We start from the raw sequence: 26144 nt of genomic DNA on the forward strand, positions 1-26144 counted from the left end.
GGGTATTACTCACTAGCTATCACCTATCGTCTGAGTCAACGAAAGATCCACTCATTAGTTTGCTATCATATCCTGTCTCCGGTTGTTGTTGAGAACCCCAAGATAGTGGAAAGATTTCCGTTGCAGCTGGCGTGGCCCCGAAATCGGACTGCACAGGTGTCATGCTCACCCACCCCCCTGTCGCATACGGGGTTTTCTTATTCTCGATGCTGGCTCGCTTGACTTATTGCGTTCAAATGTGAAATGCAGTCCCGTGCATGATATATGTGTCCAAATCATAGCCCTCATCGCGGCATCTTCATCGAGGGGGTTTCCTCTCGGTCTGGCGCAGCAGAGACGCCTTCACCGTCAAGAGACTCATCGCCTGGAGCAGCTGGTCCACCATTGACGAAGGTGACTGAAGGCTTCCCCAGATTCGACTAGGCCCGCAACAGACTAGCTGCGGACCTATGCCCGCCTTGTCGTCGCAGGCCCCGGCTCCCCATTGCCCATTGCCCCCCAGCCCGCCAAGTAGCCAGGCACCTCTTCGCCCCAGCTGACCAAGTTGATGACGACAAGCATCAGACAGGTTTCCTGGTTCCGCCTCACCATCACTCACCACCCAGGAGCCGCGACACGCGGACCTGACATGTTCGAACCCCGTCGCCAGTCCCCCTAAGACGCACATCCTCACGCGCAAACCATCTCACAACGTTTACTGCTTCTTTCGGTCTTTCGCCATGTCCGACGACGAGTCATCGCCGCTGTTGTCGGCGGCGACCAAGAAGAGCAAGGCCGCCGCCAACGAAAGCCACGCATCCGGCGAGACCACGCCTCTACTCTCCAGCACCGCCGAAACTCCCAGATACGATGGCGAGCAGAGTGAACCCGACCGCGACACTGCGGCGTCAATCAGGTCGCGCCACAGCGACGCCGCACAGCAGCAGCAGCAGAAGAAGAAGAAGGCGCGGCGGTGGCCATCTTTCATTGCCATGGGAATCTTGGGCATCATCGTGGTGGCCATCATTGCCCTTGCCTTCATAGTCCCCGATGCAGTGCAAGAGTACGCCAAACAGGCCGCCGTCTTGGAGCCCACGAACCTGTCGCTCGACTCTATTACGACGGACGGCGTCAAGGCAAGAATACAGGCCAACTTCCGCCTCGACGGGTCGCGGGTCCAGAATGACCATGTAAGGAGAGTCGGCCGGGCCGCCACCTGGGTGGCCAATCAACTGGGCACCGAGGAGACGAGACTCGCCGTGACCCTGCCCGATTACGACAACGTACTACTTGGTAGTGCTGTTGTTCCCCCTCTGATCATTAATCTGCGGGATGGGTACACCACCAGCTTTGACTTTGTCACCGAGATCGCCCCCGGCGACCTAGATGGCATCCGGGCAATTGCAAATGAGTGGTTGGACGGACAGTTGGGCTCCTTACGTCTGAGAGGAGTTACTGATCTCACTCTCCATTCTGGCTTAATACCCCTCGGAACTCATAATATTGCCGAGTCCTTGGTTTTTGAAGGTCAATCTCTCTACCGCTCCTTTGCGTCTCTTTACTTTGGGGAGAAGGCCTTCTTCTAGAGAAATGAAACGTTTTGAAGTTGTCTTTATTTCTGCTAAAAACATATTACTGATCTTCATGCAGCTGATAAAATCCCGTCGATGCCCGCTTACAATATAACTCGTCTCAACGTAAAGGATGTCCCAGCCCCCGGGGACAAGAAATCCATGATGGCTGAGGTGTCCCTAAGCGCGTTCAACGAGTACCCGGTGGAGCTGAATATCCCCGAGCTAGCGTTCGAGATCCTGGTGCCCGGCTGCAATGATGAGACATACATTGTTGTGGCTGATGCGGTGACTAGCGAGGTACTTGTGAAGCCCCGCGCTGATGTCGACGTGGACGTACACGGTCTCATTAACGAGCTGCCGGAGTCGCTTACGCGCGCATGTCCCAACACCAACTCATCACCACTCGATCTCTTACTCAAACAGTACATGCATGGCGAGCCGGCGACATTGTATGTTCGCGGTAGCAGCATTCCAGATGGAAATACCCCACGTTGGATTGCGGAAATCTTGTCAAGTGTTACCCTACCCGTCCCGTTCCCGGGCAGATCGCTTGACGGTCTCATTCGGAACTTCTCCTTGACGGATGTTCACTTTTCGCTGCCGGATCCGTTCGCCGAACCAGGTGACCCTGCTGCCAATCCGAGGGTGTCTGGCAATGCTCTCGTGACAGCTGGCCTGCCCTCGGAGATGAACTTTGCTGTGAACGTGACTCGGGTCAGGGCCACTGCCGACGTGTCGTACAAATCCAAGAAGATGGGAGAGCTCAACCTCAAGAAGTGGCAGGCCGCGAATTCTACCAGGGTCGAGGCGAAAAAGGGCAACGAGGCAACTCTTAAGATCGAGTCTCGAATTGAGGAGGCGCCATTGAACATCACTGATGAGGATGTGTTCAGCGACGTTATCCAGACGCTGATGTTTGGCGGCAAACCGGTTCAACTCGATATCAAGGCTGTGGTTGACATCAAGGTGGTCACAGCCTTGGGTCAACTGATCCTCAAAGATGTTCCAGCTGAGGGCAAGATCCCCGTAAAACGTCCGTATTAACCGTTCTGTCACTGTTAGTCGCTCTTATCTGGCGGCCGGTCTGTTAGGGCGGGCTGGCTATCTACACTCCGTGCCGTTGCTTGCTGCCGCCTACATCGATCGCGAGCTGACCGGTTCTCAGCATTCTCCAGGGGCAAGGGGTCACTCGCAGATTTGGCTCCCAAAGTTGGCTCCCTACGAATCTTGGACACGAGTTCGACGTCCATCACGCTTCAGGCATTGGTTAACGTTACCAATCCCACACTCTACACTGCCCACGTGCCGTTTGTCAATGTCCACGTCTTGAATAACGGATCGGTACTTGGGGAAGCAACTGTGGAGAATGTTGACATCGTCAAGGGCTCCAACCCCGGAATACTTGTGACGGCAAAATGGGAGCCTTCCATGAGTGGCCAACCCGGTCAGCACATCGGAAGGGAACTCATCTCTCAGTACCTTTCCGGCTTCAACACCAGTATTACTGTCAAGGCGCATCACGAGAGTATCCCAGGGCAGCCAATCTTGTGTGACGCCTTATCGAGATTCAATTTGACTTTCCCAGCACCCAAATTAGACCTCCCTGGCGATACGCCCGAAGAAAGATCCCACTTCATTAGAGATGCGACCTTTCACTTCTTCTCGTCGACGGCAACTTTCACCCTAGTCTCGCCGTTACACTACAATACATTATATGTAGACTATGTCAACGCCACGGCATTATACAACCATAGCCACCCTGTTGGTAGGATTCTTCATCACTACCCCTTCCAAGCACCACCAGGAAAGTCGCAGACGCCGAGGTTGCCAGTGGAGTGGTCTGTCGGCTCTGTTGGATACGATGCCGTCAGAAAGGCAATCGGCGGCAAGCTAAAGCTTGACGCCCGGGCCGAGGTAGATATCCGGTTGGGTAATTGGAAAGAAAGGCTTTGGTATGAGGGAAAGGGCATCGGTGCTTCGATACAACTTTGACCAAACTGGGACATGGTTGGCAGGCGTTCGGGATAGATTATTTGAGTTTTATCATCAATGATAATGGCGCACAAAGCGCTTGATACATCTGCACAATCCTAATGACTTCATGTTGGATTTGAACAGGATATATTAGAGATTGTGTCCTAAGCCGTGTCCTCAGGTCACGCAAATAACTAGATGGCCGGCTGTCTCATTGAGTGGGACAAGTGATGATCAAGGTCTCATCCCAACTTAATGGTAGTTTGACTTTTGCTATGCTAATTCACGACTGAAATAAGCAAACACAATAAGAACTTGTCTCAGCTATCCTATGCTAGAATTTCAAGAATACGTTTCGCGCTGCGATATATTGAGTGTATACCTAGGTAGTCTATCCACTTATATTGGTATACCGTGGAACGACTGGAAGACATGGTATGACGTCAACTGCTAGCGCGCAGCCGGTCCCCGTTCTGCCCCAGTAAAACAGAGCGACCTGAATGAGACCTGTGTGCGGCCGGGTAAGGGATGGAGGGAGATAGCAAGCCATGCAGAACAAATCATCCGCCTAGACTTGTACAACTCTTGTTTCGAAGGGAGGTTGAAAGAAGCAGAAGCATGGCCTTCAACATCGCCTCCCCGTACGGCCCGCGGGCCCGGCGCTCGCAGCGCTTCGTCCTCCTCTGGCTGGCCGCCTTCCTGCTCGTCGGCTTCATGACTTACTACCTCGCGACCAGGCACCGCGATGCCTCCTCCACGTACGCCAAGATGATCATCCACGGCGAGCATGTGGACGTCGGGCGCTCGTCGCCCAAGATGGAGGTCATTGATTGAGCGGGGATATCTACCACACCTTAAAGGACGGTCTGGTGCGGTTACGGCATGGGATTCTTGGGGAGCTTTCCTCGGGCAATGTGTAACTTTCAACGGGTCCCGTTTCGACAATCTGACGGACCAGTACCGATCATTGGGTTCAGAGACGACGCAAGCGACTGTTATTGTTCAGAGCGGAAGAGGCTGAACGAGTCGCCATGGGCATCGACGCTTGTGTTGGCTTCGTTGCCAAACAAAAGCTGATCTTGAGCTGCCGAGTGGGCATACTCAGAGCAAAATGATTCTTGATGCAACATAAACGTTCTGTCTTCGTTGCTGCATATGAGACCCGAAGACGCTAGGTCTCGTGGATCAAGTATAGAAGCTACAATACTGATTTGGACTTACAGATAATCTGCCAAATACGTCTTTCCAAAGCCCTATTTTAGAATGTACATTATTTATTCAAGTCATATTTGTGTGCACGAAACTCTGTGGGGTTTCAACGAAAGAGTTGCATGGTCCACGACAGCTTTTACAGAGACATGATACGGCTGCAAATCTATTCCTTGCCGAAGACGTGTCTTGGGTTTGATTGAACAAAGACCGTTTTTTACCAAAGAGAGTACCTTACAAAATGATGTTCTGACTTCTCATAGAAGTGCGTTGGTCCTTGTACCGCTTAGAGCTTGTTGATCAATCACAATGGGCCACAATGGGCAGAGAACGATATTGCTCACAAAATGCTCAATGCCTTGTCAACATTTGACAAAAGAAGAACCAATTGTTGTCTGAAAAAACGGCCGGACAAGGACATGCAAAACACCCAGAGGATTTTAAAAACTATATAATACATTGTTCTACTCTCGAAATGCTGCAAGGTTGTGACCCCCAAACTCCAGATCTGGTACCCAGGATTATCCACTTTCTCTCTGTCTCTACATCTACCACTCGGATAAACAGCTCAAGAATGTCTGGTAGAGATAGCACTATGCGTACCTGCGCTCAGTCCAGTGGCTGTGGGTTTTCCTACGGCGTCGAGACAGATCCTCAGTCAATATGCCCGCAGGGCTGCAAGACACAGCGTCGGCCAACTCCCATTCCGCGCGCTGTCTGTCGCCGCAAGACTGTTTTCACCGGTGACAGCAGAGTCTCGCTTCGACAGCGCATGGCAGAGATGAGGGCCAAGGCTACGGGTTCTCCTGTGCGTACGAGCACACGCCCTGTAAGTCCACCGCCGACTGCAGATCAGCCCGATTGTCCACCTGCGCCTCGTAAAGCCCGGCAGTCCCAGTTCGTACGCGGGTTTCCTAGAACCGAGGGCATCGACGGTGTAGTCTGCGACGACGAAGATATAGCGCTTGATCGCCGAGCCACTCGGCTGGAGCAGCCGCCGCGAGGTACGCAAGCCTCTCTGGAACCTTGTAGGAAACTTGACCTAAAGCCCAGCTCGTCTCCGTTGCGCAATAGTACGACGTTCGAGGAGATCTGTGACATGCTAGAGAGCATAAACGTGAGTAAAAGCAGTGTACCCGGCGGCAACGACAGCGAGCAGGGAAACCCTGTGGCCAACGATATCGAGTATCTCCGCGGTTTCGTGGACGGTGCCGCTGTCGACTACGCCCCAGGGGCAATGGCCTTTATCCAAAAAGAGCAGGCAGAAGACACCAGTAAGTCTGCTAGTGAGACCATGGCTTACTTGATGGGTGCCATCGACCAGGAGGTTGGGGCCTGGTCGAGCTCTTCGAAGTTGCCTTCCCTGGAAGAGGAGTGACGCGGTAGACGGAGTAGGATGCAGGTAAGTTGGTGAGCAAGTGGGACCAAACTTGGATGTCGCCTATATAATTAGATATTTCCCTTCCGAATTCTACTCGCATGATTATTTGAGTGACTATCAGGTGCTTAGCTTCTACTCAAGGTATAGTGAAACAACCTATGATCTAAATTTGCTAGGAACCAGGCTGGTATCACTGTATGGTCTAGTCGTGTGCACATCCGATGGACAGCACCGTGAAAAATATCAACGACTCCAAGGCTTGTCCTGGGCTGACTCTTGTTTCGTCGTCCCTCAAACGCCCTAGCCAGCCCCTGGCTCGACCGAGCCGCCAGTCGCCGCGCTCTGCAAGCTCGACTCGTTGATCATCTCCCAGATGCGCAGCGCCGTGGCGACGGCCATGACGCTGAAGCGGTCGCCGAGCTCGCCCGTGGCGCCGCTGCCCAGGAACTGGAAGCCGCCAGCCTTGTTGCCGCTCCACTTGGGGTTGTCGGCCCACGCGGCGACGACCTCGCGCCCGTCGCTCGAGGAGCCCTGGTCGCGCACCGCGCGCGTGCCGCCCACGCCGTCGGCCTCGGTGCTCAGCCGCACCAGCTTGCGGCCCGGCGACCCCTTGCTCGAGCCCAGGCTCTTGACCTCGCTGCCCTTGGACGACCGCCACTCGAACTTCTCGCGCCGCGCCGACGCGCCCTCGCCCACCTCGACGCTGAAGCCGTACGCCACCGACGTGATGCTGACGTGTGCGTGCACCTCCTCCGTGACGCTCTCGGCCTCGGACCCGGGCCCCGGCGGTGCCGGTAGCGTCACCACGGAGCGGTGGCCGAGCCGGCCCGTTCGCTCGGCGATTGCCAGTGGTGCGGACCCCGGGTCCGCGGTGGAATGCAACACCAGCTGAGGACTGCTCGAGTGGCTGACGGTATGGAAGGTCACTGCGAACGCGGGCTGGTCCTCCTCCGCCCCCAGGTTGAAGGTGGGGATCCGCACGGCTTTCTGGTAGTACATGCCGAAAGCGGGCGGAAACTTGCGAGGCAGATTCACCAGCTGCGGCGGTTCCTTGGAAGAGGACGCTCTGGGCTCCCGCTGGGCTGCGAGGAACGGGTTGTTCTTGGTGTCCCTGGGTGGCAGCGGCGGCGCCTTGCCATCATCTTCTGTATACGGCGGCGGGGGATCGTCCTCATGAGGTTGATGCGCTGCCGCTGCCGCTGCCGCCTCTTCCGGATTACCCATGGTGATAATGTTAGGTATACGAGTCCGGTAGCTGCAAAATTCACACAAAACCTTGGAGCCTGAAGGACAAGATGTTATATGCTGAAGAATTCCGCAATGCCGTCTTTCTAGTTTGGTTGCTCAGGAGTTTAGGAAATAAATGAGTTTCAATCCCAGCGAAGCCGAATGTTTTCTATCACTTAGTCAATACAATGGCGCCTGAAGCTTGGCCACTGTCGAGGCTCAGCTGATTGCGGCCGGCAGATTGCGTCACCCATTCTTGGCACAAACAATACAACCAGCCAAGCAAAAGTTGTAAATCTATTGCTTTGAAAGAATAGTTCGGAACTTCGAGCATTTTTCTAGCTTATACTACTTTTCACCGCCTGAAGTGGATGGACAGGGGTTGAATCTGTACCCAAGATCAGTGAGTCTTGTCTGACTGCTATATAAATGTGGGTCCTTTGGTCACTAGCCGTATGCCAAATATTGTCTCTCTTGTTGTACAGTGGTGAATGGTTATAATTTGGTACTCTCTTAGAGGAGGGAAAAACGGACTATGTTCATAGTGTAGCCCTAGGGAGAATTAGATGTCACCGAAAGTTAAGTCGAGTGCACATGAAATTCTATTTCAAAACAATTAATTTTAGGTGTTATCCTTTTACAGAAAGGAGCTCTGGTGTATTACAACTACTGCTTGTCAATGAACAAGATCATACTCTCGTAATCCGCACTCGGCCACTGCAGGCTCAACCCAACATTCATGAGCGTCGATCCTGACCACGTGTCACTGGTGGTTCCGTTGCCAACGGAGTACTTGGCGGCCGGGTCCAGGCCCTTGAGTTTCAGAGGCCCGGGCAGAGGCTTGAGTTTCGAGCGAATCTGGAACGCGAAAAGAACCGCAGAACTAGCGTCCGGGTACGCGAACAGAGCGGCCGGCCAGTTGGACTGGTCGGGCAGCGCCAGTCTGTAGAAGTCCCCGTTGATGACAATGGGGTTGATCTGCTGCTGCCGCGCGATGATGCCCGGAATGGCCGCTGTTTCCTCTTGGTCGAGTTCCGAAGGGTTGAGCTCGAAGCCGAAAGAGCCGCACATCGACGCTACCGCTGCACGGAAGGCTAGGGGAGTCGTGCGACCGGTCTGTCCGTTGGGGACGGCACTCACGTGGCAGCCCATCGCCGAAGGGGGATACGGTAACGAGGTTCCAAACTGGATGTACAAACGCTCAAGGCCATCCGTGTCGTCGCTAGTCCACGTCTGCGGCCAGTAATGGAACAGACCTGGATCAAATCTGCCTCCGCCCGACGCGCAGCCTTCCCACAAGACCTCGGGATGCGCAGTGGTCAGGTTGTCGATGACGCGGTACAGGCCCAACATGTATGCGTGGTCCGCGGCCGGAGAAGGGAGCTCGTGCATGCCTCTGTTATTATCCCATTTGACGTATGATATTGGCGCCGAATCGAGGATTTTCTCAACAGTCTCGATGATGTAGTCCTGGACCTCGGGTAGCCCGACGTTGAGAACCAGTTGGTCCCGGACAAGCGTGCGGTTATGACTTCCCGAGTGCAAGCACCAATCTGGATGTTCCAGGTAAAGATCCGACTCGGGATTGACCATTTCAGGTTCAACCCAGATGCCGAACGTCATCTTACCGCTGCCTCCGCTGTTAGAAGTCTCGTTAACAGTAATGTTGGTGACCTCAGCAACGAAGGGTCCCAGTCCGTCGGGAAACTTCCTAGGGTCTGGCGTCCAGTCGCCCAGTCCAAGGGTATCATTGTCTCGGGGATAGTTCGTGCCAAACCACCCATCATCCATGACCATCAGAGTACATCCTAGCCCGGCAGCCTCAGAGGCTAGCTTGACTACAGCTGACTCGTTGATGTTTGCACCGAGTCCCTCCCAGGAATTGAGCAGCGGAGGGCGGGTCTCAAACGTGTGATTCGATCGAGATAAATGGTTTCGGTAAAGCGAGTGGAATGACCTTGACATGCCGCCAAGTCCCTGCTCGGAATGCACAGAAACAACTTCTGGCGATGTGAAGGTCTCTCCTGGGGCGAGTGGCCACGAGAGGTGCAAAGGGTTCAGCCCTAGTAGAACCCGAACCCATCCTGTAGACCAGCGCTCGACATTGGCCGCGAAGGAGCCTGTATAAACGAGAGAATACCCAGTAGCCGGTCCAAGAGACTCGGTGGTTGTGGGTGCAGCGAGGGCAAAGAAAGGATTGTGGAAATGTGACGAGTAACCGGCCGAAGAGCGAAAGCCTTGCTCCCCGCTGATCACAGCTCGCCTATTAATATGATTTTCCCAGGCCCAGTCTCCAGAGAGGTCTATCAGGTCCAATTCTTCGTTTGGCGTGTCAATACTCCAACTACTGGCCCTGAGTATGGTCACGCTTTGGTTACCCTGATTAGATATCTGGAAGCTGCGAGCTATCGCGTTGTACTGGGGGAAGATGGAATAATGCAGATCTGCAGCAATGGCTGAGTAGTTGTCGTACAGGTGCACCGTGAGCGTGGACACATCCTCATCTCCACCGAAAGTTGCGGGTAGCCCAGGCAGTGAAGGTTTTCCGGCACTGATGTCGTGTCCAGTATAAGAGAAGGCCGAGACGGTGTTTCCGTCGGCGTGCTGTATGTGAATAGCTGGAACGCGAAAGTCACCACGACCGAGGTCGGGAAACTCTCGCCGGCGGTAGGTATATGGACCGCTCCAGCCGCCTGACTTGCCGTTGAAGTCTGGAACAGTTTCGGCAGCATATGCGCCCCAATGATCATGGATGAGATCCAGGGTCAATGGATCAACATGGAACTGGTATGAGATGTTGGTGGACGAGAGGGAGAAGGACGGTCCTTCGCCAACACTGATCCCTTTTCATCTAGTCAGAATTTGGGATTGAACAACAGGAGAATGACGCTTACACTGGCTTGCACCATCTTGATCGCGTTCCAGCACTCGGCCTAGAACCGGATTCGCGAGGCCCAACGCCGCGAGAGCTGGAATGACGGGGAGTGAAATCATGTCTACTTCGCCCCTGCAGTCAATTGAACTACGCAGCAAACTTTATGTTCTTTCCTCAAAGATGGAATGCCAAACGGGTTTTATAATCCCCGCCAAAGACTAAAGGACTTAAAAGACGGGTAGGTGAACCCCGCAGAGTCGGTGCCAAGAGTCTCCAACGCACCCCAACTGCACGGAAACAACGCCGATAGCACTGCCAGTCTCCGGCCATGGAACAGTACGGGGATCAAGGGATCAATGCGTCCTGTTGCCCACAGATCGTCTTGCATGCAGTAGCTTGGTCGTATCCCCCACACATTTGCAGGGAAGAGGTTGGGGACCGTCCCACGAGTTTTCCTATATCCCGCCGCGGAGAAGTTGCAGAGAAGAGCGATCGTTACATCTGATTTAGATCCGCATGTTGCAGCAGATTACGGCACTAAAAGGCAGATTACACCGAACATTACGTAGAGTTCCGCCGAAAATTCCCTCTTTTCGGTACGCTGTCAAAAGGGTGGCTGTCTCTAGCCAAGGGGTTTGAACTGTCCGGTTGGGAGAGTTTGTAACCTATTGCACTCACAGTGAACAAATAAACCAATTGTGCGCGGTCAAAGTAACCCGTGGCCTACAACAGACCCTCTGCAAGGGTGCCGACACATGCAATCAGGTAGAGTATGGGTATGAGGTATTGCAAACATCGAACTTCACAAGAAAGCGACACCAGAATGGAGCGCTTGGTGCTTCCATCGTCTTATGGGACAAGGCTTTGGAGAGTCACACTTTTCAGACCCCACACAGGAATAATGAGTGGAGTAGTAGCGGTTCAACACACATGAACAAAAGGAGTATGACTTCATACACGATTTGGGTAAACGGGAAGAGAGTGTGCTGCATGCTAGATGCACCGGAACACATGGTACGCATAAACTTGGCGTTTCGTGTCAGCACAGATTGTTTGTATACATGTTATTGTCAGATTAAGGGATGGGCACCTTTTATACACACTGGTGTCCTCTCAAGCCAACCGCACGCCAGCTTCCTTTCTCTTCTTCGTCTGTTGAGCAGTCGCAGAACTCATACCAACGTTTTGGCTTGAGTCCAAAATGCTCTGCGACTCGCGCCGCTTCTCGTCTTCGATCTTCTTTAGTCGCTTGTCCAGCTTGCCCTTCGAACTCCCCTTTCCGTGGAACTGGTGTGACAATGCGCGGAATGCATCCTTCTGATCCAACGAGCGGCCATGTTCGTCGACGTACTTGAGTTGGACGTTCGGCTTGTATTCTCTGTTGAAAAGGTCGGCCATTTGACGGGAGCTCTGCTGGTCACGCATCTCATTCTGCCGACGAGCCCAGTCTTCTCTCTCACGCACCGACATTCTATCCAGCTTGCCACTGGTGCGGTCGCGCTCTCGCTGCTCTCGTGCAGTTCGCTCAATGGCGGCCTCCCTCTTCTTCTTCTCAGCCAAAAAGGATTGTTGATGACGGTAGCTTTCGTTCAACTCGGCAGAACCACTGTCTTTGAGAACATTGCGCTCACGAAGCAACTGCAACGCTGAGCCAATGCCCACGCCAATAGTCTTTTCCTCTTCAACACCAGCAGCGCCGATGTCTGCCGAAGTCGAAGTCTCTCGGAAGTCGTGTTGAACTTCGTCCGCGTCTTTCATTCGCTCATCCTCGTCAGAGTCATCTTCCATGGCGGTAATAACGTCGGGATTTGGTGTCTTCGAAGCTCGGGGCTTGCGGTCTTCCACATCCTCCTTCTTCAGACCCGATACAAATTCGGATATCTCGTCAATAACTAAGCCACCTTCTTGGGAATCTGAGGTGCCGTTGTCAGGGTCTGGTGTTTGCGCCTCCTCCTTAAGCTGGCGAGCGATATCCTCAGGGCGGTTCCTCTTTCGCTTCTTCAAGGCGTCTCGTCTTTGGATCGCGAGCGTGGCCTGCAGATCATCATCATCCGCAAATGCAGTGTCCTCCACCTTTCTCTTCTTACTGACGAAATTCGGGCCCGAGTCTACGTCCATGAACTGGTCATCAGTGGTAGGGTTGAACTGTAGACCATCCTCATCATCGACGGGGCGTTGTCTGGTTGATTTGGACTTCTTCTTCTTGGGTTTCTTGACCTTGATCTCTGATATGTCAAGATAGTCCGAAGATGGTTGCTCATCCTTGAAGATATCGAGGTTGATCTTTTGCAGTTTCTGATCCCGTGATAGACCCCCGAGGTCGACAGTCTGTGCGCTTGTGCTCGTACCTTGAGCATCCAAGGTGAATCGTCTGGCCTTCTTTCCGTTAATTTCATCATCGTACTGTGCTAGAATGCTGCGCTCGCCAGTCTCGTCAACGGCGTGGGGGTCGTAGACCGGCTTCTTTTTCTTGACGTCAAGCCGTTCCTGTAACTTCTCGCGGTCTCGCAGGTCAATGTTCTCCAACTCGTCGCCTTCGTCTTCTTCTCCGAGGACGTTCGAATCCTTCAGGGTCAATATTTGCTCGTCATTGTCGTCGAAAGCCGAAACCTCGTGGGCAACCTTCACACCAGCAAGATCCTTGGACGTGTACTGGATAGCGGCGGCAGCCTCAGCCTCGGCAGCAGCAAGCTCCTCCTCGAGCTTCCGCGCCTTCTCTATCCGTTTCTGGCGTTTCTTTTGGTTGATTAACCACGCCTTTGCATCAAGATCGCCTCCGTCATCAGCCTCGCCGAGGCCCTTGCCCTCCAAGTTCTCAAGACGCTTTGCGGCATCACGCGCCTTTCGAATGGCGGCGCTCTTCTCTTCTCGTCGCTTCTTGGCCTCCTCGGCATCCCGAATGCTCTTGTAGTTGTCGTAGGCCGCAGCTTCTCGCGTCTCCAAGGTGCTTGCTGGCTCTTCGCCGTCGTCGGAGTCGGCTTTTTCCTTGAACTGAGGACCGCTCTCGCCCGGCACGGGCAGAGGCTGCATGCCCGCGGCAATGCGGGTCTTGTTGATCTCTGCAATAGTAGCCGCGTCCATGGTGCTCCTGTGGGCGATTATGGATCCTGAATGAAGTACCGAGGGGATGCGGCGGTTGCTGTCATCGACAGACTCGGGAGCAGGCTGCAGATTGGGCTGATGTTGGCTCCAGGAACTTGGCAGCCTTGCCGAGTCAACATGGGCAGCTGGCAGAAAATCGCCCTGTGGGTCTGGCGCGTGTTGGTCCAGTGGGTTAGTCAGCGCGCGTCCCCCACCGCCCCACAGCTGCCATGCCAAAAACAATTTCTGCCTGCCAGAAAATTGGCTTTCTCTTCTCCCTTCTTCTTCACACAAACACGGATCTGTGCCTGGTCGTCCTCTGCTTGCTCACGCGAGTTCAGAGTTGATGGCCACGGCAGCTGAATAACTTATGGAACCGTTGCTCTTTCGTGGCGTCCGTCCTATTCACAGAATCCCAGACAAAGCCGCTGTAACCATGCATCTTCGGTCGTAAAAAGCCTTGAGAATGGTGGCCAAGGCGCGGGTGTTATATTCCACCTCTGTCTGCCGAGATCATTGATCGTTGAGGCTCAGAAAAACCATAACAACCTACATAACTTCCTGCGGGCTATCCTATTTGCACTTCCGTAGATACTTCCGTAGATATCTTGGGCCTGACTGTCTGCAGTAACACGCGTGCGCAGCCGACCTTGGGTCGACGATTCCTGCTTGCTTCTCCAGCAGCAAAACTGGCGCGACCCCACCTGCGCAACCCGCCGTTTGCACGCATCTACCTGCAGATAGTAGGTAGCTGGCGACTATGCGCACCATGTCTGCTTCCTCACATGTGACTGTGACTGGTGGATTTATGTCTGCGACCTCGTGACGCTGTCGACGGGACGACACCTAGCCGCGCTGCGGGTTGAGAATTGAGGCTCCCACGTGCAGAAGGACCGAAGTGCCCGGTGTCCGTCCGAGTGCAACGCCATCACCAGGCACCCGGAAGCGTGGCCACAAAGTTCATTCCTTGAATTCGGCCTTTGGTCAGGCGCTGGTCGGGCGAGATTGGTGAGCTCATGACGCGCTGGACTGTCAGCAAGAATATTGATCTATCTGCATCATGCATGATCCTTCTTTTTCTTATCTTTCTATTTTCCCAGTATTTTGTATGCTGCGTATCCACTGCCTTTTTGTTTACTAAATGTTGTTCGGTAGTGAGCAGCAAAAGTCGGAAAGCTAGTAATACAAAGTTTTTGGGAGACATTATAGTACTTGATGTATTCCGTCGGGAGGTCGGCTATCCGCTCCCTTGCTTGCTTCGCCGCTCGTCCTTACGTCGGGCCGCGCAACCACGGGTACCTCAATTCTTGTTTGAATATCCCCTTACCTGGGAAATCGGACTTACCAGCGAACTTCTCGAGTGCTGGTGCAGCTCAATACTCAGATAGTTATCTTAACGCTGTTCTGATTTCAACTGTTTTATTCTTCTCGCTCGATCCTCTTGTTATAGGTAACAGAAGATGGCACCAACCACCAGAATCATTGAGCTATCTTCCATCATCGCAAGAGAAACGGCTGTGATCAATGATTTTCTAGTCAGTAACAAATTGCCAGGTCCATCACTGGACTGGGACGCAACCCCAACCATGCCCATACCGGATGACGCCACAGATATCAAGGCGGCAAGAAGCGCAGTGATTGAAGCCTCCACAGAGCTCAAGGCATTGCTAACTGGGCCGAAAGAACTTCTCACATTTCAAGTTAGACCAACCAATCCAAGTCCTCAGAGATTATCTCTAATGATTGATGTTTAGTGGACTGACTTTGTCAGTGTTAAAGCGGTTCTTCGCTTCAATCTTGACAAGTCTTTCCCGCTCAAGGAGTCAACGTCATTTGAAGCGATGTCCAGGTTCTCCGGGCTCAGTGCGAGAAATGTGCGGCGCGTCGTTCGGCACGCCATCATTAATCATTACTTCTTTCAAGAGAATACACCCGGTATCATTACGCATTCGGCTTTGACAGCCATTCTAGCGAGTGACGAGGTGATGCGGAACTCGCTCCGTGTAGAGCTGGATGAATTTTGGCCGGCTGGAGTTATGGTAATACCATGAGATTTTATCATTGGCGGGGGTCTAACCGGAACTGCTAGATGGCCGATGCCATGGAGAGATGGCCGAACTCAGAAGAGAGCAACGAAACGGTACGTTTCTTTGATCTAGACGCTCGTGTGGAACGGAGGCTTATTTCTCAGGGGTTTGCGCTTGCCAATAACTCCAACAAGGGCATGTTCGATATCTTTGTGGACAATCCAGAGCGAGCCGCCAGATTTGGCCTGTACTTCTCTAAGCCCGACCAGACAGCCGACGGCCTTCTGGATGACTATCCATGGGCAGGACTGAATACTATGGTAGATGTCGGAGGATCACACGGTAGCGTTGCTATTGGAATCGCCGAGCGGTTCCCGAACATGAAATGCGTCGTGCAGGACCTCCCAGACACAGTGGCGGAAGGGGCATCGCGTCTTCCCGCTGCACTTCATGGCCAGGTCTCGTTTATGGCACAGTAGGTCACGTCAGGCCGGCACTTGAACCTGTGCTTAGGTGGACTTGCTGATCACGACGGCTATCAGTGACTTTTTCACGGAGCAGACGGTCAGCGCAGATGTATATTACTTCAAGTCCATCTTCCACAACTGGGCTGACAAGTACTGCATCAAAATCCTGCAAAGCCTTGTCCCAGCGCTGCGTCCGGGTGCTAAAATCGTCATCCACGAGCGAATACTCCCGGGCCTCGAAAGTCTGAATACCGTCGACGCGCGAAGAGCCATGTAAGCCCCCACACCCACCTCGGCGATACTGTGACTGACAAAAGAATGGTCTACAGAAACCTGGATGTTGGCATGCAGCAACTTCTGAATGCACACCAACGCGAGATGCACGAGTGGCGCGAGCTGTTCGCCCGGGCCGATGCGAGGTTCAGATATCTTGGTGCACGTCAGCCCACCGGCGCAATACGTTGGATTATTGAAGCCGAGTGGCAAGGGTAGGAGAATGGGCGCACGTAATTTTGCAGCATCTTGCGAAGCCCAAGGTCCGGTCGAGGGGGTGTATCACATGCCTGAGTACTTTTGTATGTACTATACTGAGAACATCTTCCTGTTCTGCTGTTCCACTGGACAATGTGGCCTGCAAATGTTTCCCCACGCGCAGCAAACAACATGCCATCCCTCGAATGTCCGTACTTTGCTCTCTTTCTTCTCAGCTCACCATCCGCTGAACTCCATAGGCTGGGCTCCCGCCATCCCGGCGCAACGTGCGCCAAGATCTACCAGGATGCACGGAATGACAGCGGATTGCTCCCACAAAGGCACCATGGCATAACATCGCCTGACGGACGCGTTGAGAATTCCGCTCGCTTGGGCTCGGCAGGTGCCGGTCTCCAATGAAACACCTACTACGAGTAGCCTAGGCGGACCGAAAAGTGCTCTTACACCCTGGTAGAATCGATCCACATCTATACATGCACTGGTATATCTGTCGGAGTTTATTTTGTCAAGTACTAGGCGTCGGAGTTGGCAGTAATACTACCTGTGGATTCCTTCTCTTCTATAGCTTCAGCTTATCTTTCTGCGAAAGCAGATCTGCCATATAGCATCACGACGTCCTTCATAAAGGGTTTACCTCGCCCGAGAGATGATTGGAAATAGCCATCACGTCACGAGACCCTGCCGCATATGATGGCTTTACGCAGTAATTATCTACCTACAGGTAGGTACACAGCATAGAGCTGTGTGGGGTTTTCTTCAGTGACGGATGCGGGGATGGCTTCCCCAACTAGTCTTCCCCGCAACCATAACTCGACTCACCTCTCACGACCCCAGACGATGCACTCCACATTCCGCGGGGCTGCTTTCCCATTTCTACACTGTCCGTCTGCATGTACTATACGTTTGATCTGGTGCCATTCACGCGGCCCGATTCTCGGTCGCCTAGTCTAAGCTGCCTCCCTAGACTGACCTGAGCTCCGGCCCTCATAGGCTTCGTTCCCTCTAGTTCACCTGTGCAAAGGGTTCTTGGCCGCATCCGTCAGGGCGCCAACGTCATCACACGGGAGACGACATCTCGCTTAGCACGTTTGCGAAGCCCAATGTGACGGTCTTAGGTTCCTGCTTTGACGCTTCAGAAAAACTAAAATTGCTTTTCTCCATCTAGAAACTTGGAGTCTGGGGTTCGATTCGGCCCTTTGGAGGCACCCACGCAGGCTCGTGCTTTGTTCTCATGACGCTAGCCATCGAGAGCCGAGGATAGTATAGGCGAAACTAGAGTATACACAGGCGGGCTTGTTGTATATAAGTCAAGATGGATATTGCACAAATTCCTACCAACTTGCTCGTAAGCAACAGCACGTCGATTATCCATCCCATCATGCATGCTCTGAGCTCTGTTCTCCTCCTAGGCAGTTGTGCCTTCCAAGCCGTGCTTGGTAGACCGGAATCGGACTTGTTCAAGGCCAGACGTCAGACCGAGCTCCTCAGAAGAGATGTCGACAGCTTCGTAGCCACCGAGGAACCCATTGCTTTGGAACAGATCCTCTGCAACATTGGTCCCAGTGGCTGCCACGCCTCCGGAGTTGGCTCTGGCCTTTTGATTGCCTCTCCGTCTCGTTCTGACCCGGACTGTAAGTAGTCTCCAAAATGTGGATCACAGCTTGGCTCATCATTCATATAGACTTCTTTCACTGGACGCGAGATGCTGCCTTGACGTTCAAGGCACTTGTCGACCGCTTCGTCAACCAGTATGACGCAGATCTCCAAACGGAGATTCAGAACTGTAAGTTGTTGTTGTTGTTGCTGTATCTCTGATTTTCCATTGCCTTTCCACGCAGTATGAATTCTGTCTACTCGTATGCTGGCCTTGGATATAGTATCTCTACACTTTTGTACAGAGCTAACACCAACACGACTAGATATTGCCGGACAAGCTCGCCTTCAGACCGTTTCCAACCCCTCGGGATCCTTGTCCGATGGCACTGGCCTGGCTGAGCCCAAGTATAACACTGATTTCAGTGCCTTCACTGGAGCTTGGGGGCGCCCACAACGTGACGGGCCAGCTCTACGTGCAACTACCTTGATCACTTACGCCAATTGGCTAGTCGATAACGGTTACGAATCTACTGCTACCAGTGTGGTCTGGCCCATTGTCCGCAACGACTTGGCCTACGTTGCCCAGTACTGGAACCAGACTGGATTTGACCTGTGGGAGGAGGTCCAGGGCAGCTCATTTTTTACAATCGCCGCCTCACACCGAGCCCTGGTTGATGGAAGCAACTTTGCGGCCAAAATTGGCCAGTCGTGCACTGCTTGCGATGCCATCGCCCCCCAGATTCTCTGCTTCCAGCAGTCCTTCTGGTCGTCAGGTGGCTACATCAACTCCAACATCAACGTGAACAACGGAAGATCCGGCAAGGATGCCAACTCCGTTCTCACCTCCATTTCTAACTTTGATCCTTCGCTTGGCTGTGACTCTGCTACTTTCCAGCCTTGCAGTGAGCGTGCTCTGGCAAATCACAAGGTCTATGTCGACGCCTTCCGTTCAATCTATACTCTCAACTCTGGAAAGCCATCTGGTGGTGCTGTTGCAGTTGGAAGATACCCAGAGGACAGCTACTACAACGGGAACCCGTAAGTATAGTCGGAAAATCAGAGAAAGACATATTGCTGATTACCATTAGATGGTACTTGAACACCTTGGCCGCAGCTGAGCAGCTCTATGATGCTTTGTATGTATGGGAACAGCAAGGCTCGATCACAGTAACCTCAACCTCCTTGGCTTTCTTCAAGGCATTGTACTCATCCGCCGCTGCTGGCACATACGCGTCCGGTTCCTCAACATACACCGCACTCCACGATGCCGTTCTCAACTATGCCGAAGGCTTTGTCAACAATGTCGCCACCTATGCCGCCAGCAACGGTTCGCTCGCGGAGCAGTACGATAGAAATAATGGTACACCCCTCTCGGCCAGGGACCTGACCTGGTCCTACGCTGCATTCCTTACGGCCGTTGCTCGCCGCTCTGGTGTCGTCCCCGAGGGCTGGGCTCAGGGCAACAAACTTGCCACTTCGGTGCCTGGAGGCTGTGCTGCCACGTCGATCGTCGGAAGCTACTCGGCCGCTACAGCTACGTCTTTCCCCGCCAACCAGACGCCTGGTACGGGTGTGCCTACCACGACGGTGAAGCCAACGACGACAAGGGCGACAACCACCGCCACTGCCTGTGCCACGCAGACTGCTGTCAGTGTCTCTTTCACTGTCCGAAAGGTGACTGTAAGTACTGCTTTGCTATCTAATTCATTTCACTGCATTTTTGGGAGGTTTTCGTTTTCAACACCGATGCCCAAACTCACGGAGAGTGAAATTGATCATGCTAACTCATGGCTCTGTAGAACTTCGGTCAAACTGTCAAGATTGTTGGCAGCATCCCGGCTCTTGGGAGCTGGGATACCAGCAAGGCTGTGGCCTTCTCGGCCTCTAGCTATACCTCCTCGAATCCTATCTGGACTGGAAGCGTCACGCTTCCGGCGGGTACAGCTATTCAGTACAAGTACATCGTCGTTAACACTGATGGAAGCGTCACCTGGGAGGCAGACCCTAACCGCAGCCTCACCATTGCGGCGTCCTGCTCATCCACCTCCTCACGATCCGACACCTGGCAGTAAGCAGTCCTGAGCGAGATTTGCAATTGTGTACAGTCAGTTGTCGATGATGAAGCTGAAAATACTATGGCCTTGGTTCTTTTATGAATCATCCAGTTAAATATTTCTCTGTTTATAATTTTGAAAGCATTGGCTGAAGGAGTTGGGCGGCATTGCATGATCCATCATACTAGATTATCTCCTTAAAATATGTCGTCTGCCACTGCCATTGACCGCTGAAAGAAGACTCATTTATTGACTTGACTTCACCGGGCTCGTCCCACGAAGGACGCTTGATAGTGAATAAATTAGTAGTGGACAACTGGTAGACAGCAGTTACTCACGGCATAATCGTTGATGCAGAAAAAATTGCTAATCAAGTATACTGCCTGTGATTCGTGCAGGTCCCACAGAGTATTCCGTCGTGATAATAAAGGAAGGTGAATTTCTCGAAGTAGTTACATCATGGGTATTCTCCTTGCTCGAAAATGTATAGAGCCCTGGTGTCCACCCGAACTCTCCTTTCGAATATTAGACCTTCAGTTGCAACTTCACGAACTCGGACACCACCACAGCGTATAAATTCGTCGACTAGCATACACCGATCTCATACTACCAGATACCATGAAGTCTCTCATGCTACTCCCACTTTCGTCTTTGGCAACCTCCATGCCACCAGTAACATTATCTCCAAATCAAGAGCCATATCTCTCAACGACATGTATAACTGAGCCCGCAACACTCTACCCGAACGTCAACTTCAGTGATACGTATATCTGTCTACCGCCACCGGTCACCATCAACATCACCATCAACGCCGACGAAGATGCCTCCTTGCAAAGACGTAAAGACGTTCCCGGAGACCGCAAACACGCCCAGTTCCGTAGCAACGAACTTCCTAGCTGCAAAGGTTGCGCCAGGAAGGGCTACTGTGTCAGAATGAGAAACCTGGCTGGTTTTCATGATCAAGCCCCGCCACTAAGCGAGTGCGACACTATCCGCAGATGGGCCGAGGACAGCACGAACCTGGGCCACTGGGAGGTGAAGTTCGAGCGGATGCGCCAGGTGCCCTGGATCCCGCTGATTACGGCCGGCTCTTGCACGGTCGTCATCAGCACGGATTTCCTGGAAAGCGAAGAGGAGGCTATCATCATCAGCACTAAAGACGTTGCGAGACTGATGGAGCAGGCCGTCAAGCGTGAGCAAGACGGCACGACGGGAGCCAGTGGGGAGTGGGAGTACTGCTCTGCTACGGCTTGGGGGACTGACATGCTCTTCAAGTGGCCAACGAAGTTTCAGGTCATGCTTAAGAGTGAGTTACCTTAGATTAAAGAATAACATGGGCTTGTCCCAGCTCGGCTTCATGGAAGAAACTCGTTGATGTTACGGCCAATAGCACAATCCAAGTCGTCATGATATCGAAGCCGCAGCAGTGCAATTGGACTGACAATGACGCCGGGGAGACGTTTGAGCTGTTGGGCTGCAAAAGGGCGCATTTCTCGGCTTAAGAGGAGTTGTCACTCCCAGGTCAAGGGAGAATAGCCAATGGAACTTGGTACCCAAGCCAACTTTGAGTGGCAACTGGAACTCTTAGATTTTGTAAATCCCCTTCTGCAGTTGAGTGAAGCGTTACAGGTCTATAGTAAAAACAGGATCCTAGATAACAGAGACATAGCAATGGCCACTGAAAACCGACAGAGATATCAGCCGGTCATTGACTGACCCATTATCATCAATGCAGCAGGCATAAAGCAGAAAGTTTTGAGGAACTACGTGGCTCAATCGAGCCATGACACTTTTGCATCGGAGTGTCCTGCACACACCCAGCTTGAAGGGCCAAGAGCCCAGCCATTGATATCGCAACAGTGAATCACATGCTGCTGGGATTATACACTAGACTAACAGCAGCATAGTGATCGCTAACGATTAAAAAAGGGGGCGCTTCTTTAGCTTCCAACGGCTGGACGGCGAAAGTTTGTTCCAGGCGGGTTTCGGTTTTTGGGGAGCCCTCCAGCAACAGGATCCACTCGGCGGGCACCTGCACCACCTGGGCATTACTGTGTGCAGCAGGTGTGTCTACTGGCAGGCGGCCGGGAAATCCCGCGGTGATTTGACCCGGGACGGAAACAGCTCAACCGCGGACAGCTGTGTTTTTTGCTGTGTATGATAGCATCGTGCAGCGCGCAACAAAACACCTCGTCGAGCTGCCAACGTCTCGACTCTCATCCCCCAGTCCCCGCCCCATCCATTGCCGTGTCGCCCACACGTCCCAGACCTCATCTCCGCTCATCATGTTCAAGCTTGCTCGCAGCCGGGCTGCGGCCACGGCCCTCCGTTCTGCTGCCAAGGTATGCGTGTGTTTGGCATCGTGTCGATGCCATCTCATCGGATCTCCTCTCCATTCTCCATTGCCGCGACCCCCAATGAGCCGCCCAGTGCTGACACGTCTGCTCAACTCTAGCCCCAGCTCTCCTCCAGACTCCCCAGCATTGCCCAGCAGCAACGCAGGAACCTGAGCATCCACGAGTACCTCTCCGCCGACCTCCTGAGACAGGTAATTCAGACCAGACCCTGACCGCATCGCACGAACGTTCCCCTAACCCACCGTGTCTAGTATGGCATCCAAGTTCCCAAGGGCTCGAATGCCGCGTCTGCCGCCGAGGCCGAGAAGATCGCCAAGGAGATCGGAACCGACGACATGGTCATCAAGGCCCAGGTTCTGGCCGGTGGACGTGGAAAGGGTACCTTCGACAACGGCCTGAAGGGCGGTGTCCGTGTCATCTACTCGCCCACCGAGGCCAAGATGTTCGCTGAGCAGATGATCGGCCACAAGCTCATCACCAAGCAGACTGGTGCGGCTGGCCGCCTCTGCAACTCCGTCTACATCTGCGAGCGCAAGTTCGCCCGCAGGGAGTTCTACCTGGCTGTCCTGATGGACCGTGCCTCCCAGGGCCCCGTCATTGTTTCCTCGTCGCAGGGCGGTATGGACATTGAGGGTGTCGCCAAGGAGAACCCCGACGCCATCAACACCACCTACATCGACATCAACGTCGGTGTCACCGATGAGATCGCCCGCGACATCGCTACCAAGCTCGGCTTCAGCGAGCAGTGCATCGAGGACGGCAAGGACGCCATCCAGAAGCTGTACAAGATCTTCCTCGAGAAGGACGCCACCCAGATCGAGATCAACCCCTTGTCCGAGACCTCGGACCACAAGGTCATGTGCATGGACGCCAAGTTCGGCTTCGACGACAACGCCGACTACCGCCAGAAGGAGGTCTTCTCGTGGCGCGACACCACTCAGGAGGACCCCGAGGAGGTTCGTGCTGCTGAGTCTGGCCTGAACTTCATCAAGCTCGATGGTGACATTGGCTGCTTGGTCAACGGAGCTGGTCTTGCCATGGCTACCATGGACATCATCAAGCTGAACGGCGGCACACCCGCCAACTTCCTCGACGTCGGTGGTGGTGCTACCCCTGCCGCCATTAAGGAGGCTTTCGAACTGATCACCAGCGACCCCAAGGTCACCGCCATCTTCGTCAACATCTTCGGTGGTATCGTTCGCTGCGATGCCATTGCCCACGGTTTGATCAACACTGTCAAGACCCTGGACCTCAAGATCCCCATCATCGCCCGTCTGCAAGGTACCAACATGGAGCAAGCCCACCAGCTCATCAACGACTCGGGCATGAAGATCTTCTCCATCGACGACCTCCAGAGCGCTGCCGAGCGATCAGTGCAGCTCTCCAAGGTTGTGAAAATGGGTAAGCTAGAGAGATCCGACAACAATTCGATTGGGCATTTACTAACACGCTTTGCAGCACGGGATATCGACGTCGGGGTCGAGTTTAGCTTGGGTATCTAAGGATGGGCATAGACTTGTTTCCACTGTACTAACTTTTTCAGACACGAATCACTGGGATGTTCGATAAGGAGGCTGTGAATAAGAAATGGGTGGTCCGCGGGTGGCTGCATGCATGCATTTTGTATTTCCTTGTTGCACCTAGGCATAATGACCACAACTGAATACCCTGAGGCTCTCTGTTCCCCCTTTTTTGGTCCGGTATTCATTGCGGTCCTTGCAACGGCCCACTGATTACTACAATGTGCTGGTTGAAGACTGTTGGTTGTTTTCCTTGGTCTTGATGTCACTTTTCATCCCAATTAAATTACCTCCCTTCACTGGATGCCCTCACCGCTCGCACTGCGGCAACACACATTCAAGCAACTGACCATGCCCTTAGGCATGGCATGGCCACGAAGGTTATTTCAACGGTCTCATCCAATGGCTCAAGGAGGCTGGCGCCACTGTACTTCGTCTTGCCCGTCCACCAGCACTGTATCAAGCAGCATGCCACGCTCACCACGAGCAACACCATAGCTGCCCAGACGTAAAGATGCCGTAGCCAAGCGAGAATGCTGCCGATTTTCTCGCCAAAGCCGTCGAAGGCCGTGTACAACGCGCTCACCAAGACACGGACCACGTGTTGGCGCACACCGTGGACCAGGGCCACGATCATCCGCCGGGCCTTGTTGGTCTTCTTCGCAGCCGCATCCTCGCCTGCCGTCTGCCGCGCCACGTGCTCGCTCCGCGACAGCTCCGCGAGCGTCTGGTCCAGGGCGTTGTACCAGAACGCCTGCTTGCTAGCCCACTCGTATTCCCGCGGCTGGTTCCTATCCCGTTCCTCTTGGTCATGTGTGCTTGACTTAACGACCGGCGCGATGGAAAAGGGCTGCGGTGACCCATGGTTTGCGGCCGCGGCCGTGACTGTGCTTTCCCAGAATGTCTGCACTGGGTACCGGGGCCAGTCGGCGTCCCAGGGAGGGCCCGTATAGCTGGGGTCGGTGAGGTACTTGTAGGCCATCGCGCATCAGAGGATTCGGTGAGCTGGAATATACAAGCACGATCCGCGACTCAAGAAAGCTTGGGTTGAGCTTCCGTACTTGCTGGAGCAGTGGCAGAAGGAGCCTTGAATCTAGGCAACATTGAGTTGATGCTATGACTGCATTTGTGCAAGCGATCTTCTGTTTCCTGCTCCAGAGGGGGAGTTTGTAACATGACAAGCCATTACATCTGCTTGGGGGAACTGAATGCACTTAAGCTATTACTCCAGACATCACCAAGCGCAGACTGTTTGTCGAAAAGGCTGCAAGGGGATAGCCGTAGAAAAGCCAAGATGACACTGCGAAGGCTTCCCAGTGTTGAATGACATTTCTGTCTCACCCTTTCTCAGCGTCATATATACCTCTGGGCGGGTGTGACTTGATGATGGTTCAGCCCACGAGACTGACTTACAGCTCTCCGCCGAGAAGGACGAGCCGACGGTTCGACAATTGAGCCAGGCTTCGCTTTCTTCTGACGTCTGGCCATGTCCGTTGTGCTCTACTTTTGAGAAAGAGGTAGACTATTCACTTGTCTTAGTAAGACAAACATTGAGACAACATGATCGAGTCACCTGGCTCCCAGCATCCAGTTCGTTCTTTACGCTGTTACTCCATTTCTTGGCCAGGCAAGACGTACCAGCAACAAAGAACTCTATCATGATTGGTCTGCTTGCCAACCTTTGTACATTCCGCTCGACAACTGTGTGCCGGTAAGTGGTACAAGCATCCTCTTCCGATCTCGTGAGGATTTGCTGGCCTACGGAACTCATCGCTCCGAGAGGAGTAACCTCGTCCCTGATCTAGTAGTTGACTGCCCACTTCATCGGCCAATTTTTCCAACTTCTATTCAATGACAATACCATCTTCTCATTCAAAAGGACTACAAGGTTTGAAAACTCTATACGCAGTTTGGTTACTCCCGTGCAATGCTGTTGCCGGGATAGTCCAAATTACTGGGCCGGTGATACATGGGGCATTACGAGCTGGGCGGGCAGAGCACAGCTGCCGATCCCCCTTCGAGTCCTATTGGAAAATCCCTGAAGATATAGCAACTGATTAGGGCTAGAACGTTGCCTGATTGACTGGGTAACCTCAAGCTTTTCGGTGAGTTGGGGGCATCGGAGCTGTCAATAATATTCCATCCAATCGCTGCCCCGGGTCTGGACGAGATGCGTTTGGATGGGAATCTCCCCCGCCCCTGCATTCGTCAACCAGAATGGTCTCTTGCGGATGGTCCCGCATGCGACCTCATGCAAATGATGATTGGGGGCGACTACTATACTTCGGCAAGTAAATGATCTGCATAATTCAATGACAAGGCTCTGACGAG

The 26144-nt window shown here is 53.3% G+C and overlaps 11 protein-coding genes across 11 annotated transcripts; 7 read left to right on the plus strand and 4 right to left on the minus strand.

Moving 5' to 3' along the window:
* Positions 1 to 719: 719 nt before the first annotated feature.
* On the plus strand, positions 720 to 3545 carry JN550_009267 (uncharacterized protein; the record flags this gene model as incomplete). The annotated part of the gene is made up of 3 exons (XM_049321321.1): positions 720 to 1506; positions 1630 to 2586; positions 2719 to 3545. The coding sequence occupies 3 exons, from the start codon at positions 720 to 722 to the stop codon at positions 3543 to 3545; spliced, it is 2571 nt and encodes an 856-aa protein (XP_049168843.1).
* Positions 3546 to 4145: 600 nt separating this feature from the next.
* Positions 4146 to 4361, plus strand: JN550_009268 (uncharacterized protein; the record flags this gene model as incomplete). The annotated part of the gene is made up of 1 exon (XM_049321322.1): positions 4146 to 4361. The coding sequence occupies one exon, from the start codon at positions 4146 to 4148 to the stop codon at positions 4359 to 4361; it is 216 nt and encodes a 71-aa protein (XP_049168844.1).
* Positions 4362 to 5331: 970 nt separating this feature from the next.
* JN550_009269 (uncharacterized protein) lies at positions 5332 to 6114 on the plus strand (the record flags this gene model as incomplete). The annotated part of the gene is made up of 1 exon (XM_049321323.1): positions 5332 to 6114. The coding sequence occupies one exon, from the start codon at positions 5332 to 5334 to the stop codon at positions 6112 to 6114; it is 783 nt and encodes a 260-aa protein (XP_049168845.1).
* Positions 6115 to 6417: 303 nt separating this feature from the next.
* Positions 6418 to 7341, minus strand: JN550_009270 (uncharacterized protein; the record flags this gene model as incomplete). The annotated part of the gene is made up of 1 exon (XM_049321324.1): positions 6418 to 7341. One exon carries the CDS (start codon positions 7339 to 7341, stop codon positions 6418 to 6420), a length of 924 nt encoding a protein of 307 aa, XP_049168846.1.
* Positions 7342 to 8010: 669 nt separating this feature from the next.
* JN550_009271 (uncharacterized protein) lies at positions 8011 to 10338 on the minus strand (the record flags this gene model as incomplete). Its single annotated transcript, XM_049321325.1, has 2 exons — positions 8011 to 10187; positions 10239 to 10338. 2 exons carry the CDS (start codon positions 10336 to 10338, stop codon positions 8011 to 8013), a joined length of 2277 nt encoding a protein of 758 aa, XP_049168847.1.
* A 994-nt stretch (positions 10339 to 11332) lies between these two features.
* JN550_009272 (uncharacterized protein) lies at positions 11333 to 13300 on the minus strand (the record flags this gene model as incomplete). Its single annotated transcript, XM_049321327.1, has 1 exon — positions 11333 to 13300. One exon carries the CDS (start codon positions 13298 to 13300, stop codon positions 11333 to 11335), a length of 1968 nt encoding a protein of 655 aa, XP_049168848.1.
* A 1586-nt stretch (positions 13301 to 14886) lies between these two features.
* JN550_009273 (uncharacterized protein) lies at positions 14887 to 16071 on the plus strand (the record flags this gene model as incomplete). Its single annotated transcript, XM_049321328.1, has 4 exons — positions 14887 to 15000; positions 15055 to 15339; positions 15390 to 15802; positions 15870 to 16071. 4 exons carry the CDS (start codon positions 14887 to 14889, stop codon positions 16069 to 16071), a joined length of 1014 nt encoding a protein of 337 aa, XP_049168849.1.
* Positions 16072 to 17598: 1527 nt separating this feature from the next.
* JN550_009274 (uncharacterized protein) lies at positions 17599 to 19954 on the plus strand (the record flags this gene model as incomplete). Its single annotated transcript, XM_049321329.1, has 6 exons — positions 17599 to 17917; positions 17968 to 18034; positions 18125 to 18162; positions 18206 to 18920; positions 18971 to 19562; positions 19682 to 19954. The coding sequence occupies 6 exons, from the start codon at positions 17599 to 17601 to the stop codon at positions 19952 to 19954; spliced, it is 2004 nt and encodes a 667-aa protein (XP_049168850.1).
* Positions 19955 to 20554: 600 nt separating this feature from the next.
* On the plus strand, positions 20555 to 21256 carry JN550_009275 (uncharacterized protein; the record flags this gene model as incomplete). Its single annotated transcript, XM_049321330.1, has 1 exon — positions 20555 to 21256. One exon carries the CDS (start codon positions 20555 to 20557, stop codon positions 21254 to 21256), a length of 702 nt encoding a protein of 233 aa, XP_049168851.1.
* Positions 21257 to 22221: 965 nt separating this feature from the next.
* JN550_009276 (uncharacterized protein) lies at positions 22222 to 23795 on the plus strand (the record flags this gene model as incomplete). Its single annotated transcript, XM_049321331.1, has 4 exons — positions 22222 to 22278; positions 22392 to 22484; positions 22545 to 23694; positions 23752 to 23795. The coding sequence occupies 4 exons, from the start codon at positions 22222 to 22224 to the stop codon at positions 23793 to 23795; spliced, it is 1344 nt and encodes a 447-aa protein (XP_049168852.1).
* Positions 23796 to 24150: 355 nt separating this feature from the next.
* JN550_009277 (uncharacterized protein) lies at positions 24151 to 24795 on the minus strand (the record flags this gene model as incomplete). Its single annotated transcript, XM_049321332.1, has 1 exon — positions 24151 to 24795. The coding sequence occupies one exon, from the start codon at positions 24793 to 24795 to the stop codon at positions 24151 to 24153; it is 645 nt and encodes a 214-aa protein (XP_049168853.1).
* Between the last annotated feature and the right edge of the window lie 1349 nt (positions 24796 to 26144).

Source organism: Neoarthrinium moseri, assembly GCF_022829205.1.
Source record: "Neoarthrinium moseri strain CBS 164.80 chromosome Unknown scaffold41_Wmoseri_CBS_16480, whole genome shotgun sequence".
NCBI lineage: Eukaryota > Fungi > Ascomycota > Sordariomycetes > Amphisphaeriales > Apiosporaceae > Neoarthrinium > Neoarthrinium moseri.